Source organism: Entelurus aequoreus, linkage group LG01 (genome assembly GCF_033978785.1).
Source record: "Entelurus aequoreus isolate RoL-2023_Sb linkage group LG01, RoL_Eaeq_v1.1, whole genome shotgun sequence".
NCBI classification, from domain to species: Eukaryota; Metazoa; Chordata; class Actinopteri; order Syngnathiformes; family Syngnathidae; genus Entelurus; species Entelurus aequoreus.
In genome coordinates, this window is record NC_084731.1 from 101851384 (window position 1) to 101870196 (window position 18813).

Here is an 18813-nt window from a genome sequence, read left to right on the forward strand (position 1 = left end):
GACTAGCAGTGATACGCTCAAATTGCTTCACCAAGTCGGTGACACGCTCGGTCATGTTATTGATGATTTATTTCTTGAATTCAATGAATATTATCTACTCCTTCCTCTAAAGCACTGACCTTCACGCTCACTTCATATTTCCCATGCTTGGAAAACAAAGTTATGGCCATCTCTAGCTATGAGCTAACGCAAATGAGTAAGACCGGATGTTTTGGTCGTTTCCTACGGGTTCTTTGTGACATTTGCCGCACCAACTAAACTCAATTTTTTTGCTTGCAACTTAAAGCATAACAATTAGCCGAGAGACTGCTCTGATCTCAAAACACTGGTAAGTTGAGGTACCACTGTCACTGGATAAAAAAAATAAAATTATTTTGGTGGTGGTAGTGTCATAGTTTGGGGCTGCATGAGTGATGCCAGCATTGAGGAGATGTGGTTGATTGAGGGATGCATGCATTTTAACACATTTTGTGATCCCCTGCAGTTTTCTAACATCACCCAAACACATCTCTGTAGCTCTGATAACCTAATGCAGGGGTGCACCATGCACACCTTTTTTCTGCAGGCGAGTTACTTTTCAGGTATCTACCTCATTCATATATATAATTTATATTTATTTATTTATGAAAGATACATTTTTGTTAACAAGTTAAAGGTGTTTAATGATAATACAAGCATGTTTAACACATAGATTCCTTTCTTTCATGAAGACAAGAATATAAGTTGGTGTATTACCTGATTCTGAAGACTTGCATTGATTGGAATCAGACAGCAGTGACGATAACGTCCACATTTTCAAATGCAGGTGAAAAAAAGTCCTCCTTTCTGTCCAATACCACATGAAAGTGGTTGCTTTTTTCCATCTTATTTGTCCAGCTCCCGTACTCCTTTTTATACACTTTACAAGAAATACATTGGCGGCAAACTCCGTAGCTTGCTAGCTTGTGCACGCTAGCTTTCTGAGACTTTTATTTTGTTAGCGCAGGCGGGATGAAGCAGGGCTTTTATTGTGAAGACAGGAACTGTGCAGTCGGTCTTTAGAGTTTTGACGGCAGGTACGGCGCGAGAGTCTGTTGAAATAACTACCTACTCAGTGGCCTAGTGGTTAGAGTGTCCGCCCTGAGATCAGTAGGTTGTGAGTTCAAACCCCGGCCGAGCCATACCGAAGACTATAAAAATGGGACCCATTACCAACGTTCCCTCTAAGGTGCGCGCCTGTGCAATTGCGCACTGCTCAAGTGTCCTCTGCGCACGGAAAATCTATGCCACGCACAAAATCAAATAAAATAATAAGTTTTTGCGTTTGCTCACACACATGAAAAATTAGAGGGAACATTGCCCATACCTCCCTGCTTGGCACTCAGCATCAAGGGTTGGAACTGGGGGTTAAATCACCAAAATGATTCCTGGGCGCGGCACATCGCTGCAGCCCACTGCTCCCCTCACCTCCCAGGGGGTGATCAAGGGTGATGGGTCAAATGCAGAAGACAAATTTTCACCACATAAGTGTGTGTGTGACAATCATTGGTACTTTAACTTTAAAAAGTGTTTCTCGCCTTCCTGGCCGTCATTTTTTCTTGATAATGATCTGGCAGCAGCCAGCGTCATCTCACAAGACCCTCGGGTGCCGTGAATGTCAATCAAGTGACGTTGCAAATTTTTAGGTCTATTTTTTTAATGCCTGGCTGGCGATCGACTGACACACCCTCCGCCATCGACTTAATAAGCACCGCTGACCTAATGCAATGGTTGCCGAAATGTGAGGCTGTCCTCCCTTTTGTGGGATAGTGCACATAACATAGTAGGTGGGAATGACACATTAAATCACTTTTATTTGGCTTTGCAGCACAAATGATTGATTCACCTTCTAGAAATAAACTGTTTAGGTTTAAGTTTTTGTTTATTTCGAACATGCAAGCGTACAACATGATACATCACAATTTCCAGTTTCTCTTTTCAACATGTTCGAAAAGGAGTAGAAAGAAGCAGAGCTTATTTTATCCTACCCCTTTTCTTTTACATAACAGTTGCTAAAACTTTTGTTCACTTCCTGTTCTCAATTTATTCACAATACACTCCATAAGTAATCACAATAAAAATAAATAAATAAATAATACTCGTTGAAGTAAGTTACATTTCATATGGTGAGATGAGTAACATTAGTTTGAAAATGAATGGATGGATGAAATAAATTCAGAATGTTTATCATGGTCCTTCTTCTTTGTACTTTGTAAACACTTTAAGTTTGAAGAGTTTCTTGACGTGATATTAGTACATTGTTTGATTGCTTTGCTTAATCCATTCCATAATTTGATTCCACATACAGATATACTGAAGGTCTTAAGTGTTGTACGTGCATACAAATGTTTTAAATTACATTTTTCTCTAAGATTATATTTCTCCTCTTTTTTTTAGAAGAATTGTTGTACATTATTGGGTAGCAGGTTATAGTTTGCTTTGTGTATAATTTTAGCTGTTTGCAAATTCACTATGTCGTGGAATTTCATTATTTTTGATTCAATATTTTAGGTTGCAAGGCCTAACTAGCTCAAACTAGAGTTGTGGTGTCATAAGCGGACTATTTGTTGTCTGTTGTGAGAAATATAATAGTAAAATTGTTCCACATAATAAAATAACAAACTCATATCATCATATTCCTTACTCTGCAGGTCACACCCCAGCGCTGGCCTGTGCCCCCAACAAGAGAGTGGCAGACTGCTTATCCTTGATCCTTTCCACCATGAAGCCTTTTCCTCTGCGAGACGCCACTGCTTCCTGCTTCAACCCCACTCTGAAGAACTGTGGCATCGCTGCCACCTCCAATGGAAGCCTGTGTCACGCCTACGCCAAGGGCCGCACCAGCACCATCGGTCTGCACGGCTGTCTCACTGACTGAGAGGAAGAGTATAGCATTTCTTATCCAGCCGCATCGTCCATTCTTCGCTCCGTCAACTTTATTAACTGCTTCTCTAAAGTCTTATTACACCTCTTAGCACCTTTGTTTCAGTTGAATGAACGAGGGGGTATACTTCCTGTTCATGCGGAAAGTCTTCACAGCGCTTCACTTTTTCCACATTTTACGTCACAGCCTTGTTTCAAAATGGAATACATACATGTTTGTCCTCAAAATTCTACACACATACCCCATAATAACAATGTGAAAATGTTGTTTTTTTTAAACATTTTTGCAAATTCATTAAACTAAAAAAATCAGAATCAGAATACCTTTATTGTCATTGTATGGAAACAACAAAATTGGACAGCAATCCAGCTCAGTGCTTTTAAAACAACTTACATAAAATAGTCTTAAGACAACAAACAATAATACAACAATTTAAAAACATAATAAAATGTTAAAAACATATTGCACAGTACATCTCTATCAGAGGTAAGCAAGTTAATAAAGTGGTGAGTGTTCAGGTACGTGCAGAGTTTAGGGCAATAACAGCTGTAGGATAGAAACTGTTTTTCAATCTATTTGTCCTTGCTTCGATGGTCTTATAGCGCCTCCCTGAGGGAAAGAGTTCAAGCCAGTGGTGACCTGGGTGGGATGAGTCCTTGAGGATGCTGTTTGCTCTCCTGTTGCAGTGTTTCTTATACAGCTCCTCTAGAGATGTAAGAGGACATGCAGTGATCCTCTGGGCCGCGTTTATGACCCCCTGTAATCTCTTTCTCTCTGCCACCGTGCAGCTAGAAAACCACACGGAGATGCCGTAGGTCAGTATTGACTCAACGGAACAGCGATAGAAGGACAGGAGCAGGTTATCAGCCAGATCTATTTTCCTCAGCCTTCTCCGAAAATACAGTATTTGCTGACCTTTTTTCTGGAGTGCAGTGGTGTTGCTTTTCCAGGTCATGTTGCTTGAGATGTTCATGCCCAGGAACTTGCACTCTGAGATTCCACCTCTTCTCCCATGATGTAAATGGGCTGGATGGGCTCAGTGATTTTTTTCCTGAAATCAACAATCAGCTCCTTGGTCTTTGTGGGATTGAGAATGAGGTTGTCTTTTGCGTAGTGGTCTGACAGTGCCTTCACCTCTTCTCTATAGTCAGTCTCGTCCCCTTCTGTGATGAGCCCCACCACTGTAGTATCATCCACAAATGTGATGATGGAATTGCTAGGATGGATGGGAATACAGTCATGGGTGTAAAGACTAAAAAGCAAGGGGCTCAAAACACAGCCCTATGGGGCACCGGTGCTGACGCTGAGGGTTGAGGAAAGATGGTGTCCGACCTTCACTCTCTGAGGGTGGTTCGTTAGAAAGTCCTTAATCCAGTAACAGATCTGTTGAGACAGATCTGTTACAAAAAATACATGTTCATAAGTATTTAGAGCATTTGCTCAATACTTTGTCCATGCACCTTTGGCAGCAATTCCAGTCTTTTTGAACACAATGCCAAAATGTTGGCACACCCATCTTTAGACACTTTCAACCATTCGTCTTTGCAGCACCTCTCAAGCTCCATCAGGTTGGATGGGAAGTGTTGGTTTTCATCCACGATGTCTCTGTACATTGCTGCATTCATCTTAGTCTAGTCAGTGAGGTGACCAAGACCATGGTCACTCTTTCAGAGCTACAGCATTCCTCTGTGGAGAGAGGAGAACCTTCCAGAAGGGCAATCCACCAATCAGGCCTGTATGGTAGAGTGGCCAGACGGAAGCAATTTCTTAGTCAAAAGTTTGCCAAAATGCACCTGAAAGACTCTCAGACCATGAGACACTAAATTATCTGGTCTGATGAGACAAAGATAGAAGTCTTTGTTTGGAGGAAACCAGGCCAATACCACCCCTACAGTGAAGCATGTTGGTGGCAGCATCATGCTGTGGGGATGGTTTTTAATCAGGAACTGGGAGACGAGTCAGGATAGAAGGAAAGATGAATGCAGCAATGTACAGAGACGTCTTGGATGAAAAGCAACGCTCCCCATCCAACCGGATGGAGCTTAAAGAGGTGCTGCAAAGAGGAATGGGAGAAAGTGCTCAAAGATAGGTCTGCCAAGCTTGTGGTATTGTATTCAAAAGGACTTGAGGCTTTAATGGCTGCTAAAGGTGCATAACTAAGTATTGAACAGAGGTTGTCAATACTTATGTACATGACTTTTTTTTTTAGTAAATTTGCAAAATTTAAAAACGAAAACACTTTACACATTGTCATTATGGGGTATTGTGTGTAGAATTTTGAGGACAAAAATCAATGTATTCCATTTTTTGGGTGAGGCAAAAGTGAAGCGCTGTGAATACTTTGTACGTGTGAACACACCATACAAGCCTGTCCTTTTGAGTCATGATTGCAGATCATTTCTATAGCTCTTCATGTGGCCTGCACCCCCATTACTGTCCTCTGCTGCTATTAGCCAACTTGTGTGCATGTGTGTCTCTGCTGCAGAGTATTATGTTTCTTAATCTACTTTTTAGTGCTTTTATAACCGTTATACAATTAAGATACCCTTTGCCGGGTGTAGCAAGCTCTAAACTAAAACATGCTTATTGCCGTCATGTCAGGATCCCCATGGCTGTATTTTATTTAGCATGTTTATTCTAAATGAAGGAATGACGAGCACATTTTGAGGATGGCATGATGAGTTCATATTATTACAGTAAATAAGCCAGAGAACAGAACAAAGGTTATGTAGAAAATATAGAAATCTATTTATGTTCAATTGTACATGTCAAGATGAACTGTTGTTATGCACAAGGACCTTGGATGCCTGTTTTACTCTTTGCCACATCTTCAAATCATGTTAGCGTGTTTAGTTTTTAATTATAAACCCAGACAAAGCAGCTTTTCCCAAAGTCAACAGCAATATTGAATATTGTGTTGAACTGGAAAATGATGTTGATTATGCTCTCTTCCATGTTCAAGTATGCATTTTATGTTTAACATACTGTATTTGTAGTTGGCCTTTAAACAAGTTCACCACCAAAGATTGAACATTTCAAAGCTAAAGTGAATATAATTGACTTACATTCATCTTTCAGGTAAATGAGCGCAGAGTAGATAAAGAAGCATTTGGTATGAGTTGTGCCAAATGTATTATTTCATGGTTTGAAGGTCGTAAGATGACCTATTATGTGACCGCTGCACTTTCAAACATTAATGTCTTCAAAATGGTTTTGGCCTAATTGCACTCCTTAACATGCTCGTTTACAGTACCCTGCAACCATTCAGTTGTAGAAATCCCTTCTACATATTACTGATATCATCCCGTTTTGAGCAATCTCCAACGTGTCTTATTTGGGCAACAAAAATAATAATTGGAATATATCAAGTGTGAACAAGTGTGTCTTCCATACAGCTCTTTAACATTTCAGGGTAACAACTTGAATAATGTGGGAATTAACTTGAGAAAAATTAAAAGCACTACTTTGGGATGTGTCTTTCTTGTATTTGTTTAGCATTCATACAGAGGTATTAATTTACTGGTTTACTGAGCTATTTTGGGTTTTTTCAAGTACCTTTTAATTACTATTAAATGTATTAAAGCTACATCATTATATTGCTGATATTTTAAAATAAGAATAGACTCTCGGGTTCATTTAGATAAATGATGTAATCTCTTGAGCATTAAAAATACACTATATTGCCAAAAGTATTTGGCCGCCTGCCCTGACTCACATATGAACTTGAAGTGCCATCCCATTCCTAACCCATAGGGTTCAAAATGATGTGGGTCCACCTTTTGCAGCTGTTACAGTTTCAACTCTTCTGGGAAGGCTGTCCACAAGGTTGCGGAGTGTGTTTATAGGAATTTTCCACCATTCTTCCAAAAGCGCATTGGTGAGGTCACACTGATGTTGGTCGAGAAGGCCTGGCTCTCAGTCTCCGTTCTAATTCATCCCAAATGTGTTCTCTTGGGTTCAGGTCAGGACTCTGTGCAGGCCAGTCAAGTTAATCCACACCAGACTCTGTCATCCATGTCTTTGTGGACCCTGCTTTGTGCACTGGTGCACAGTCATGTTGGAAGAGGAAGGGGCCCGCTCCAAACTGCTCCCACAAGGATGGGAGCATGGAGTTGTCCAAAATGTTTTGGTATCCTGGAGCATTCAAAGTTCCTTTCACTGGAACTAAGGGGCCAAGCCCAACTCCTGAAAAACAACCTCACTCCATAATTCCTCCTCCACCAAATTTCACACTCGGCACAATGCAGTCCGAATTGTACCGTTCTCTGGCAACCTCCAAACCCAGACTCGTCCATCAGATTGCCAGATGGAAAAGCGTGATTCATCACTCCAGAGAACGCGTCTCCACTGCTCTAGAGTCCAGTGGCGACATGATTTACACCACTGCATCCCCCGCTTTGCATTGGACTTGGCTTAGATGCAGCTGCTCGGCCATGGAAACCCATTCCATGAAGCTCTCTGCGTACTGTACATGGGCTAATTAGAAGGTCACATGAAGTTTGGAGCACATTAGCAACTGACTGTGCAGAAAGTCTTTGCACTATGCGCTTCAGCATCCGCTGACCCCTGTCTGTCAGTTTATGTGGCCTACCACTTGGTGACTGAGTTGCTGTTGTTCCCAAACTCTTCCATTTTCTTATAATAAAGCCGACAGTTGACTTTGGAGTATTTAGGAGCGAGGAAATTCCACGACTGGATTTGTTGCACAGGTTGCATCCTATGACAGTTCCACGCTGGAAATCACTGAGCTCCTGAGAGCAGCCCATTCTTTGTCTCCAAGCCTAAGTGCTTGATTTTATACACCTGTGGTCAGGCCAAGTGATTAGGACAACTGATTCTCATCATTTGAATGGGTGGCCAAATACTTTTGGCAGTATAGTGGACATGCAAACGTGAAACAACAGTGGAATAACTTATGTGATTTATTCTTTACAGTTTAGTATTGTGTATGTAATGAATTTGTAAAACGGTTCAACTTAAAAATACGTCACTTATTCTTTACGGTAGCATTATATGTATGTAATGAATATGTAAGACGATTAAATTAAACAAATAGTACACATTATTCATTTATTTTTTGTTTAAAAATTAAGCATATATATACAATGTAAAAAAAACATTTAGGCACTTTCAATACAATACGATTCAATATTGTTTTCAATATTCAACACCAGGTTGAGCAATTTACACAGCAATATAAAATTAAATACAATCCTCTTACAAATAACACCAGTTAAAGTAAAACTAAATAAAGGAGACAATACAAACCACATTAAACTAAATGAATCTATAAAGAAAATTTAAGGGGTTTCTCTACTTTTTAACAATTTCCAATATTGCATTAATAACTTGAAAACAAACCAATGTGAGAATTTGGTTTTCACTTTAAAAAAGCGACTTTTATTTTTTTTTTTTTCCTTAGACATTTTTTTTTTTTTAACATATGAAACAATTTTACACATCCATCAGGTTGAGCACATTATGACTTTAACAATACATGTCAAGGAAAGACAATACAAGCTAATATAAATATTACAAATAAACAATATAATAAAAGACAAAAAAGGGCTCATTTAAATCCCTTTACATGTTTTCAATGCATATATCCATTTTAAGGGCTTTTGTACTTTTAACCATTTTCCAAGATTTTAATTTATATTTGCAACCACAAAGCCAAGAAAGCGACTTTTGTGTAGGAAAAATGTACCTTGCAATTTAATAAAATAGTGTACACCATAGACATCTTATAAGTAGACACAGCATCGAGCGCTACTGCCTACTGGCGCTGACGAGACGCGGGACCGCCATCTTGGAGTGGTGATCCGCTCCACTCAGTGCAATTCATTTGGCAGGAGCAATGAACTGTCAGCGCATTTAATTCATCTTACCTCACTGAATACCACTGATTTTCACGCGGTTTTTTTGTCATACGTGTAGCTATGATAAAGGACACATGTTTTGGCGTGTTTTATTATTCATAGTTTGCTTAACAGTAATAGAATATTCTTATATGCTATAACCCAGGTAACACCTAACGTTAACGTAACGTTACTGTATGGTTCTCTTTTGGTTATGCAAGATGAGAACGTTCTAAGAACATTCTTAGAACATATCAAAAACTATCTGACACACACTACCAAATATAATTTGCCTGCAATGGAAACAGCGACTGTTAGGCTTTTAGAAGTGTTTTTTTCGCAAATTTACTTTTTATACAGTATGTTGTAACGTTTCCCTAACGTTCTGCGAACGTGTTGTGTTTTGTGAACAATCTGACGTCGGCTGAGTCAAGGCTGCACGCACAGTAGGTGGCGGTAATGCACACCACAAGGTTGCTTGCCAACCGCCATAAAAAATCAAAAGAAGAAGAAGAAGAAGGCTGCACGCATGTGCGTTGAAGCTGTTCGGTGAGACAAAGAAGGACGAAGGCTAAGCTGCAAATTCCAGGATCCCGATATTCAGGCAATTGGGTGCGCCATCCATTTATCACATGTAAGTAGATAGAGTGAAATACGAAGCACGTTTTTGTATAACAATTTCCAACCTACATGATTAATTTCAGACCATTTTACGGTTTTAGCGTTGTGTCAAATGCGCGCCATGCTCAACGGCCGGCGCTAACTAGCATACATTTCTCGTGCAGGTTGGCTGTTATAAAGTTTCCAAACTGACCAAAGACCAACGAATGACTTCTGAAGAAGGGTGGATCTATCTGTAGCCTATAATGGTAATAATTTGCCCCGTCAGTGTCATGGTTTGAGGTCCATATGGCGCGAATGCTGCCTGAACGTTCCGTGAACGTTATAGTTCCGTGTGGGCGATAATAGGGCAATCCATTTTCCTTGGGGTTTTTTTATAGAATAAACACAATGAAGAAGTTTCAACAGAGGGCTTATAAGCGTAGATGAGCTGCCACAACTAGGCATTTGAAGAAGCAATGCCGACAGTCAACTTTAGAATTAGAGAGTGATGATAGCGAGCAAGAGAATGACACGACAATCTTATCAACTCCAGAAACAGTGACAACCCTTCAGTACATGGATGCTGCGGAGACTGCTTCCTGCACTGCCGCGGGTGCTGACAATGCCCCCTACAGTGGCCCTGATAGTGATGAGCCTGATGAAAATGATGCTGATTGGAGACTAATCGACCATCATGTCACCTTGTCATCTGATTCAGAAAATGAGAGTGATAGTGACTGCTTTGAAGATCATTTGAGTTTGTTGGCAACCGAATATCATGTCAAACATAATGCATTGGACAGCCTTTTGAAGCTACTCAAGAAAGTTTTCCAGATGGCTCCTTCTTTTGTGGTCGTTGAGTTCCTTGGTGAACGTTCAGTCGCTGTTGTCCCAACCATATGGACAGAAGATGATGGAAAGGTTATTACTTTTTCTTAAAAGTACTGTGCATAGGCATAATATTGTAGCTTATTATTAATTATTATGTCATTCATCATGACTGGATTATTTTATCTTCAGAATAGCTTCTGCTATTGGCCAAGGCCAAATCCTACCCACTCCAGAATCCGGAAATCTGAGATTCCTGACAAAGAAGTCTGGGATAGGCTGCCAATTCGGGTTTTCAGGAAAACATTGACTGGTAAGGGAATATTGTCAAAGTCATATCATGTATATTTTAAACAACATAAGTTAGATTAATCTTGAGTCATCAGCATACTTTGAAATTTTGCAGAAGACTTTGACAAGGCCCTTCAATACGAAAAACAAGCTGAAATGTTTTCGAGCCCGGAAGAAGAAGTGTCAACCAAACGGAGCCACATCACCCCTGAACGTTATAGAAACGATGAGGAAGATGTGTTTGATGCTGACGGTATAGTCACTTTTCAAAGACTGTTTACTTGCAATACTCAAACACTACTTAGTGGTGCATAAATTTTATTGTCTTCGTTGGTTTAGACGAAGAGGAAATTCGGCCGAAAAAGAAGTGCAGAAAAGAGAAACCACAGATCCTCGTCCAGGCACCCCCACTGCCAGAGCTCCCACCATTTAACTTTCCAATCTCCAGCGAGTACCAGACCACTTCAGCCAGTACCAGCCAATACCAGACCACTCCAAGGCATCCAGGCCGACCTCACAGCCCAGCGAGAAGCAGCACTTCCAGGCTCAGTCCAGACAGGAATGCATCCAGCTCAAGCCAGTACCAGACCACTCCAGCCAGTACGAGTCAGTACCAGACCGCTCCAAGAAGCAGCAGGAATGCCCTTGACAGTGAACGTTAGTTGGCTATTTAACTGTTGATAGGTGGTGTTAAACAGGCTGTTGCAACGGGCAGTAATACGAATTACCTCTTTGACTTTTGTTGTCTTTGCAGTTCTACAGTTGAACATGAAAGTTCAAAATATACTTGAGAACCAGGGAGAAATTATGCGCATGCTGAGAGGGCTGGCAGCACAGTCTGTGGGGCCCGAAGCTGTGGATGTTCAAGATCTCATTGAGAAGCCTTTCGAGACTCTTGAGCAGCTGAAGGCCTTCTGTGAACGGCTCGACACTGATCTTCTGCTCAGAAAGCAGCTGGTAATTATTTTTAATTCCCCACTGCAAAATGATCTTGCTCAGTTATCAAAAAACATGTTCTAATCAAGTACAATATTGTTGTTATTTTATTTGTATAGGTGAAAGCTCTTACTGCTCTTGGTGGGCAGAATTTGGCAGACACGGTGAGGACAATGCTGAGGAAAATTGCCACAAACAAAGTCCTGGAGCAGCTTGGCCTCCGTGGAAAGACAGGAAAAGTGGCGTTTGAGGACTTGCCCCTTTACAGAATAATAAATAGTAAGTGTTAATAATAGGTTTGCAACTTTGAACATATGTTGCATGTATGCTCACAAGGTCGATCTAGCTGTTATTATTACAGTATTTATTCTAAAGGGAATTCTAAATTGTGCTGGTGATTGCAGAGGCATGCAGGGGTGTTTACAAGCAGACGACCACAGCTGAAGTGGATTGTGAGCTTGGAGAGGTCCTGAAACTGGCCACTTTTCGAAAGGGAGGTTCAAAATTTGAGGTACGGAGAAGATAAGATATCCCAATTTTGAATTCCAATTTATTGAAGTTCCACTGCATGTCTTTTGAATTTGCAATTATAATTACTTGCAGGAGAAGAGGAGGAATTAAGAAGGAGGACAAAAAAGGAAAAAGAAACAAGAACAGAGTGAGATGAGTGACCAGGTAAATGATAAAGTAATTATGCCAATGTTTTAATTCAATTCATGAAGATCCCAGTTCTGTGTTGAATTTGCAATTAAAAATACTTGCAGGAAGCGACGGCGAAGAACAAGGATAAAGCCAAGAAAACGGACAGTGACATCTCACTGTCCGTTTTCTTGGCTTTTTGCAGGAAGCGACGGCGAAGAAGGGCAAAGGGAAGTGTACAAAGGAAAGGGACAGTGAGAGTGGCCAGGTAAATGATAAAGTAACTATGTCAATTTTTTAATTCAATTCATGAAGATCCCAGTTCTGTGTTGAATTTGCAATTATAAATACTTGCAGGAAGCGACGGCAAAGAAGGGCAAAGGGAAGTGTACAAAGGAAAGGGACAGTGAGAGTGGCTAGGTAAATGATAAAGTAACTATGCCAATTTTTTAATTCATTTCATGAAGATCCCAGTTCTTTGTTGAATTTGCGATTATAACTACTTGCAGGAAGAGCGAAGAAGAAAACAGGGAAAGAGAAAAGAACCAAGCAAACGGACTATAGTGAGACCAGTGAGCATTGAGCAGGTAAACAAGGAGTAAATTATGCCATGTTTTAATTGAATTCAATTAATCTACATTCCAGTGCTATCTTTGTTGTATTTGTGAATATCTATAATTATTTACTTCCAGGAAGAGAACCAACAAGAAGGGGCAGGAGTACACTGACGCGCACGACCAAGACCACTGCATTCCATTTGTATTGTATTATAATTATCACTAATAAAGAATTAATTCTGTTGAAATCACTAATCACTATCACTAATAAATAATTAATTCTGTTGAAATTTCTGTTTGAGTGTTATTCCTGACAATATAGCATAAAAACAGATGTAAATAGCATGTTCCTAAACAGTTCCCTAAACGTTCTAGCCAAACGTTCTTGGCTAACGTTCTGCTAACCAAGCTAGAACTCCACAACCTCACGTTCTTTGAACGTTATAAACTAACGTTCCCAGAACAATGCCACTACGTTCTCCTAACGTTCACATAACGTTCACTTGTTACCTGGGAAGTGACCAGACGTCCGAGATCAAAACTGGGAATATAATCTCAGAGAAGGGGGACAAAAACGGTCAGCTATTTTTAAGTTCAAGAAACAATATGATTAGGTTATATATACATGCGTATATCCTACATAAACAATGTATGAATACATTAGATATCTATATATCTTAGGGACCTATTGACTATATCTCTGTTGCTGCAGCAGCAGAGAGTTTATTCTGTCTTGACACTTTGTATTGATATTTTGTATTACATTCTTCCCTTAAATTATAATGTTTACAGTGATTGTTTTATATGTATTTTTTATGTATGTCGCTTTGGATAAAAGCGTCTGCCAAATACTTAAACATAAACATATATAAACACCTGAAAGTCTTTATTATCAGCTAAAACCACCAATCTGTTTAACTGGATTCAGAATAAAACCAAATTCTGTCTTACCCAACATCCATCCATCCATCCATCCATCTTCTTCCGCTTATCCAAGGTCGGGTTGCGGGGGCAGCAGCCTAAGCAGGGAAGCCCAGACTTCCCTCTCCCCAGCCACATCGTCCAGCTCTTCCCGAGGGATCCCTAAGCTTTCCAAGGCCAGCCGGAAGACATAGTCTTCCCAACGTGTCCTGGGTCTTCCCCGTGGCCTCTTACCGGTCGGACGTGCCCTAAACACCTCCCTAGGGAGGCGTTCGGGTGGCATCCTGACCAGATGCCCAAACCACCTCATCTGGCTCCTCTCGATGTGGAGGAGTAGCGCCTATACTTTGAGCTCCTCCCTGATGGCAGAGCTTCTCACCCTATCTCTAAGGGAGATCCCCGCCACCCGGCGGAGGAAACTCATTTTGGCCGCTTGTACCCGTGATCTTGTCCTTTCGGTCATAACCCAAAGCTCAAGACCATAGGTGAGGATGGGAACGTAGGTAAATTGAGAGCTTGTCTTCCGGCTCAGCTCCTTCTTCACCACAACGTATCGATACAGCGTCTGCATTACTGAAGTACGCCGCACCGATCCACCTGTCGATCTCACGATCCACTCTTCCCTCACTCGTGAACAAGACTCCGAGGTACTTGAACTCCTCCACTTGGGGCAGGGTCTCCTCCCCAACCCGGAGATGGCACGCCACCCTTTTCCGGACGAGAACCATGGACTCGGACTTGTAGGTGCTGATTCTCATCCCAGTCGCTTCACACTCGGCTGCGAACCGATCCAGTGAGAGCTGAAGATCCTGGCCAGATGAAGCCATCAGGACCACATCATCAGCAAAAAGCAGAGACCAGCTAAAATCACCAATCTGTTTCACTGGATTCAGAATAAAACCAAATTCTGTCTTCCTAACAATGTTAGTATTTGAATGTTGTTACTTGAAGACTTATTCCTGGTTACAATTATACTGTTAAAGAAAGTATTGTCTTATACTTTGCCTAAAATGAGAATGCATCATAATCATGGCGGCGGGTGAATTTTGTTTTAGGTGGAGCTGAAAGTTTGTAAACCAAACCCCTGTATGGGGGTCATCCTCCCCCAGAAGATTTATTTGTGATTTTCACATACAAATGAAGCATTCTGGTGCATTCTGACAAAATAATGAAGACAATATAGAACATTTCATAGGTTTGCAGAGAACTATATACAATATGCACACTGAAGGCATGATGCCACCATAGGTTTGCAGAGAACTATATACAATATGCACTTTTCACAAAATACAACCAATAGTAATAATAATAATAATAATGTTAAATCTTATTTGTGAAAAGTAATCCCCCGATTCCTATTTTCAACAGTCAGCTCATTTGAGCAGGAAAACGCTGAACACCAGCCCGGCATCTTTGTTTTCTACCTGTCAACTGTCAGTTTCAGTGACGTGCGGTGAGGTTCATGGCTGGTGAGGCACTGACTTCATCACAGTCAGATTTACAAACATATGAACCCTAAAGAGTATCTTATTCACCATTTGATTGGCAGCAGTTAACAGGTTATGTTCAAAAGCTCATACCAGCATTCTTCCCTGCTTTTCACTCAGCATCAAGGGTTGGAATTGGGGGTTAAATCACCAAAAATGATTCCCGGGCGCGGCGCCGCTGCTGCCCACTGCTCCCCTCACCTCCCAGGGGGTGAGCAAGGGGATGAGTCAAATGCAGAAGACAAATTTCACCACACCTAGTGTGTGTGTGACAATCATTGGTACTTTAACTTAACTTTAACTTTACACATACAAACTGTAGCACACAAAAAAGCACATTTAATAAAAAAAAACGTTATTACGGTCTTACCTTTACTTATAAATGAAGTCCATGCGCCGCTCCTTTTGAACAAAAGCATAGATAACTTGTTTATAGAAGTCTTCCTTATCTTTCTTCAGTTTTAAAAGTCTCTCTGTCTCAATGGAGATGATCCTTTAATTATTACCTCCTGCTTCGATTGAAAGTCCAGTTTAGAAAACTGTTTTATTTTAGATATGTAATCCTCCATGTTAAAAGTTCAGGCGAGAGGAAAAAATAAACGATCGCTACTAACTGTTGCTGCTTGTTGTCACTTCTTCTGCAGCCGAGTAGTCGCAAGAATGATATCTGGGCTCACTACCACCCTCTACCACCAGGAGGTGGGATTACTGCGAGCCTCACCCAGTGCGTCTTCACAGCCGTTTTATGATTGCTCAGCACAAGAAATACGTTACACACATACAGTTGTTGATAAAATACACTGTACATTATATACATTATATATATGTGTGATGAAGTCAGTGCCTCACCAGCCATGAACCTCACCCCACGTCACTGAAATTTATAATATAATTCATATAGCAATATGGTCTCACTGCACAGCAGGCCAGCAGTTAGCCGAGTCATTGCGCAATCCATGGCGAGGCTCAACTGGCTGGCGACTCACCGCAAGTCTCTTCTCAGTATTTGAACGGCAAATGTGAAAATTCAGCGATTTTGAATAAAAATAATCTAAAACTGGTGAAGTTAAATGGAAAATAACTGTATAGTATAATCACTGGATACATATAACAATTCAATACATTTTTATTCTTTTTACATTTTTTTTCTTTCCATGATGACACGTGAGGCCCCGCCTCACCTGGGTCCCCTGACTGCACGTCACTGGTCAGTTTAGGCTGCTCGCCGGCTCCTCATCACCACTTCAAGATGGCGGCCCAATTTCTCGCGTCACAGCAGCCAATGGTGCGTCTACTTATAAGATGTCTATAGTTATAACGTCATTGCAAACACGGCAATCTGTTGCGTCCACTGCAGTTCGCTACCTTATTCATACTTTTTGTCAATGGATTTTTTTTAAGCAGGGTTGCATGAGGTACCTATACATAACGTTACGTTAGTCAATGTATCACACACAGTAACGTAACGTTAGACGGCGGTCAGCAACACCGCATATTTTAGCCACCTACAAAAAGACAAACATAGTCAAATAAAGGTCAGTTAAAATGTATACTATATTAAGAACATGTGTACATATTGCATAGGGCCCTGACATCTAAAAAGTACAACTCTGTTGATTGTTATGTTCATGTATTTGTTATGTTTTTCATGTGTACGCGCACATAAACACACATACAATATGAGATGAGATCAATGAGATAAGGTAAGAACAGGATAGAAACTGCTGTGGAACTAGTTACAATGCAATATGCCATGGAAATACAATGTTAACTTATAGGCTGACCATACGTCCTCTTTTCCCCGGACATGTCCTCTTTTGCGGGGGTGTCCGGGGTGTCCAAGCGGGGTTCCTTAAATGCCTCAAATGTCCGGTATTTTGAATTAGGGTTGCGTGTATTTTCAATGTACGTTCAGGGTTAAGTTAAGAAGGGGTTAAAAAAAAAAACTGAAGGTGCGCGCACGTAGCAACATTCGTGAGGGAGGGGCAGAGACACAGAGCGAGAGAGCTAGTGAGTGGAGAGAGACATGAGAACAAGAAATGCCTAAACGTAAATGCAACTTCACGGATGATTTGCGGGAAAAGTATTCGTGTTTTCGTCCTGGCCGTGACACATGGGAAGCAGAATGCACTGTGTGCAAAGCAGGAACGTATGTATCTGTGGCAAATAAAGGGGCCAACGATCTACAAGCTCATATTGACACTACAAAGCACAAAACAGCTGTGCAGGGCAATAGCTCGTCTGCTGTTTTTTGTTTAAATTTAATTAACTTGTTTTGAGGCATTATTTATGTTTACATTATATACAAGAGGTTATTTTGAATATTTCTACCTCTGCACTTTTTTTTCCAAAACTGTGAATGTTACAGAATATAAGTGTGATTTATTTGTTATACTGTCAACCAGTGTTGGCGTTAATGCACTTTTTGTGTCTTTTTAACGCATTGAAATCAGAAAGGACGCAGATTATTATTATTATTATTTTTTTTTTTTTACCATTTGTTGCCCACAGCTAATGTTTAAAGGCCCACGACACATTCTAAAAATACTATTAAAATTAACAAAAACATAACAAAAGTGAAATAAAAAAGCTTAAAGGTGAAATGTAATTTAGAAAAAGTTGCAATGTTGACTAATAAAACAAAGATGTTTTTTTTCTTTCAAACGGTCATTGCTCAAAACATAATATTGAATCAAAATCAATGTTATTAGGAATTATTGACCTATCAAAGGTTCCGATTACTTCACATAAAATATTCCACTTTGAAAAATATTTTTGGTGGAAGATTTTGCATATTTTGTGTGTTTGCCATAAAAAACATAGTTTTGTTTGACAAAAAAGGGCAGAAAACAAACAAACAAAAAAAAAAAACATAAAAAAAACTAAAACATTTTGAAATGAGGAATAGATCCGAAGTTGATGTAGACTCCAGAGATTTAAGCGTTAAATATAAAATGTAATGTATGTATGCCCTGGCACACCATTATCATCATTTCATGACCCAAGCAAAACACTTTTTACACTTTTATACTGAAATAAATACACCTACAACTTATTAAATAAAAACATAGAAAAAACTAGCAGCAGTGGTCAAGTTTAGATCCATGAAGGAAAGAAGAAAGTGAATGAATGTTTATAACTGAATACATTTACATATGTATAAACATTTGTTTTCTTTTGTATTATCTTTTTTAATGAATTAAGTAACGTTTATGACAACCTTTTTCCAAAACACAATATAGAATGTGAGATATAACAGGATAATGCACACATTTGTCATTTGTTTTCAAAACGCTTACAAAAAAGTGGGACCCCAAAAATGTACTGTGGGACCCCATTTTTATGACTTGATGGGTCTCTGGACCCCATTTTGAAAATTCCTAGCGCCAACACTGCTGTCAACAGAGGAGAAAAAACGCTTTATTAAAAAAAAATATATTATTTATAAAGCAAGTTCGAGTATCATTGGCAAATGTTCACCTAGTCCCGGCCTTGGCGTGCTGCCCGCCTTGGCACGCATATATGTGTCCTCTTTTTGGGATTTCATAATATGGTCAGCCTATGTTAACACCTTTGTGCAAATAAGTACAGTACGTTGCACTTGTTTTTTCAATGTGTTTATTCTGTAAAGTTAGTAAAAGTTAGTTCTGTAAAATTTGTTAAATGTTTAAAATGACTGGTTAATAGTGCTATTATGAAGTGCAATGTCAGCACTATTTTTTTTTCCTGCAATTTCAATGCACTTGTTTTAATTAATAAATACAGCGTTTTAAAAGCATACACAATCTGTG

At 40.0% G+C, this 18813-nt stretch overlaps 2 protein-coding genes across 6 annotated transcripts in view; both read left to right on the forward strand.

Annotated features, from left to right (window-relative positions):
* Window positions 1-6366, forward strand: part of LOC133660670 (serine/threonine-protein phosphatase 6 regulatory ankyrin repeat subunit C-like) — a 51305-nt gene extending 44939 nt beyond the window's left edge. Inside the window, exon 28 of the mRNA XM_062064250.1 lies at window positions 2670-6366. Coding sequence (XP_061920234.1) covers window positions 2670-2896 — 227 coding nt within the window. The 3' untranslated portion in view covers window positions 2897-6366. The remainder of the gene's footprint in view (window positions 1-2669) is intronic.
* A 3438-nt stretch (window positions 6367-9804) lies between these two features.
* LOC133645835 (uncharacterized) lies at window positions 9805-12835 on the forward strand. Of its 5 annotated transcripts, none has more exons than XM_062040747.1 (12): window positions 9805-10284; window positions 10384-10504; window positions 10578-10735; window positions 10822-11139; window positions 11245-11439; window positions 11538-11697; window positions 11823-11929; window positions 12022-12093; window positions 12263-12325; window positions 12415-12489; window positions 12567-12644; window positions 12750-12835. In XM_062040747.1, the coding sequence occupies exons 1-8, from the start codon at window positions 9940-9942 to the stop codon at window positions 12037-12039; spliced, it is 1422 nt and encodes a 473-aa protein (XP_061896731.1). In that variant the 5' UTR covers window positions 9805-9939; the 3' UTR covers window positions 12040-12093; window positions 12263-12325; window positions 12415-12489; window positions 12567-12644; window positions 12750-12835. The 5 variants fall into 5 exon arrangements, with proteins under 5 accessions (XP_061896731.1, XP_061896723.1, XP_061896739.1 ...); XM_062040739.1 differs by having other exon boundaries at window positions 12415-12477; XM_062040755.1 differs by having other exon boundaries at window positions 10598-10735; window positions 11237-11439; window positions 12415-12477.
* The last annotated feature ends 5978 nt before the right edge of the window (window positions 12836-18813 follow it).

Coding starts and splice junctions, on each gene's coding strand:
- LOC133645835 (XM_062040747.1), top strand. CDS start 9,940: ATGGATGCTGCGGAGACTGCTTCCTGCACTGCCGCGGGTGCTGACAAT. Junction 10,285..10,383: donor GGACAGAAGATGATGGAAAG/GTTATTACTTTT, acceptor TTTTATCTTCAG/AATAGCTTCTGCTATTGGCC. Junction 11,698..11,822: donor CCTTTACAGAATAATAAATA/GTAAGTGTTAAT, acceptor TGGTGATTGCAG/AGGCATGCAGGGGTGTTTAC.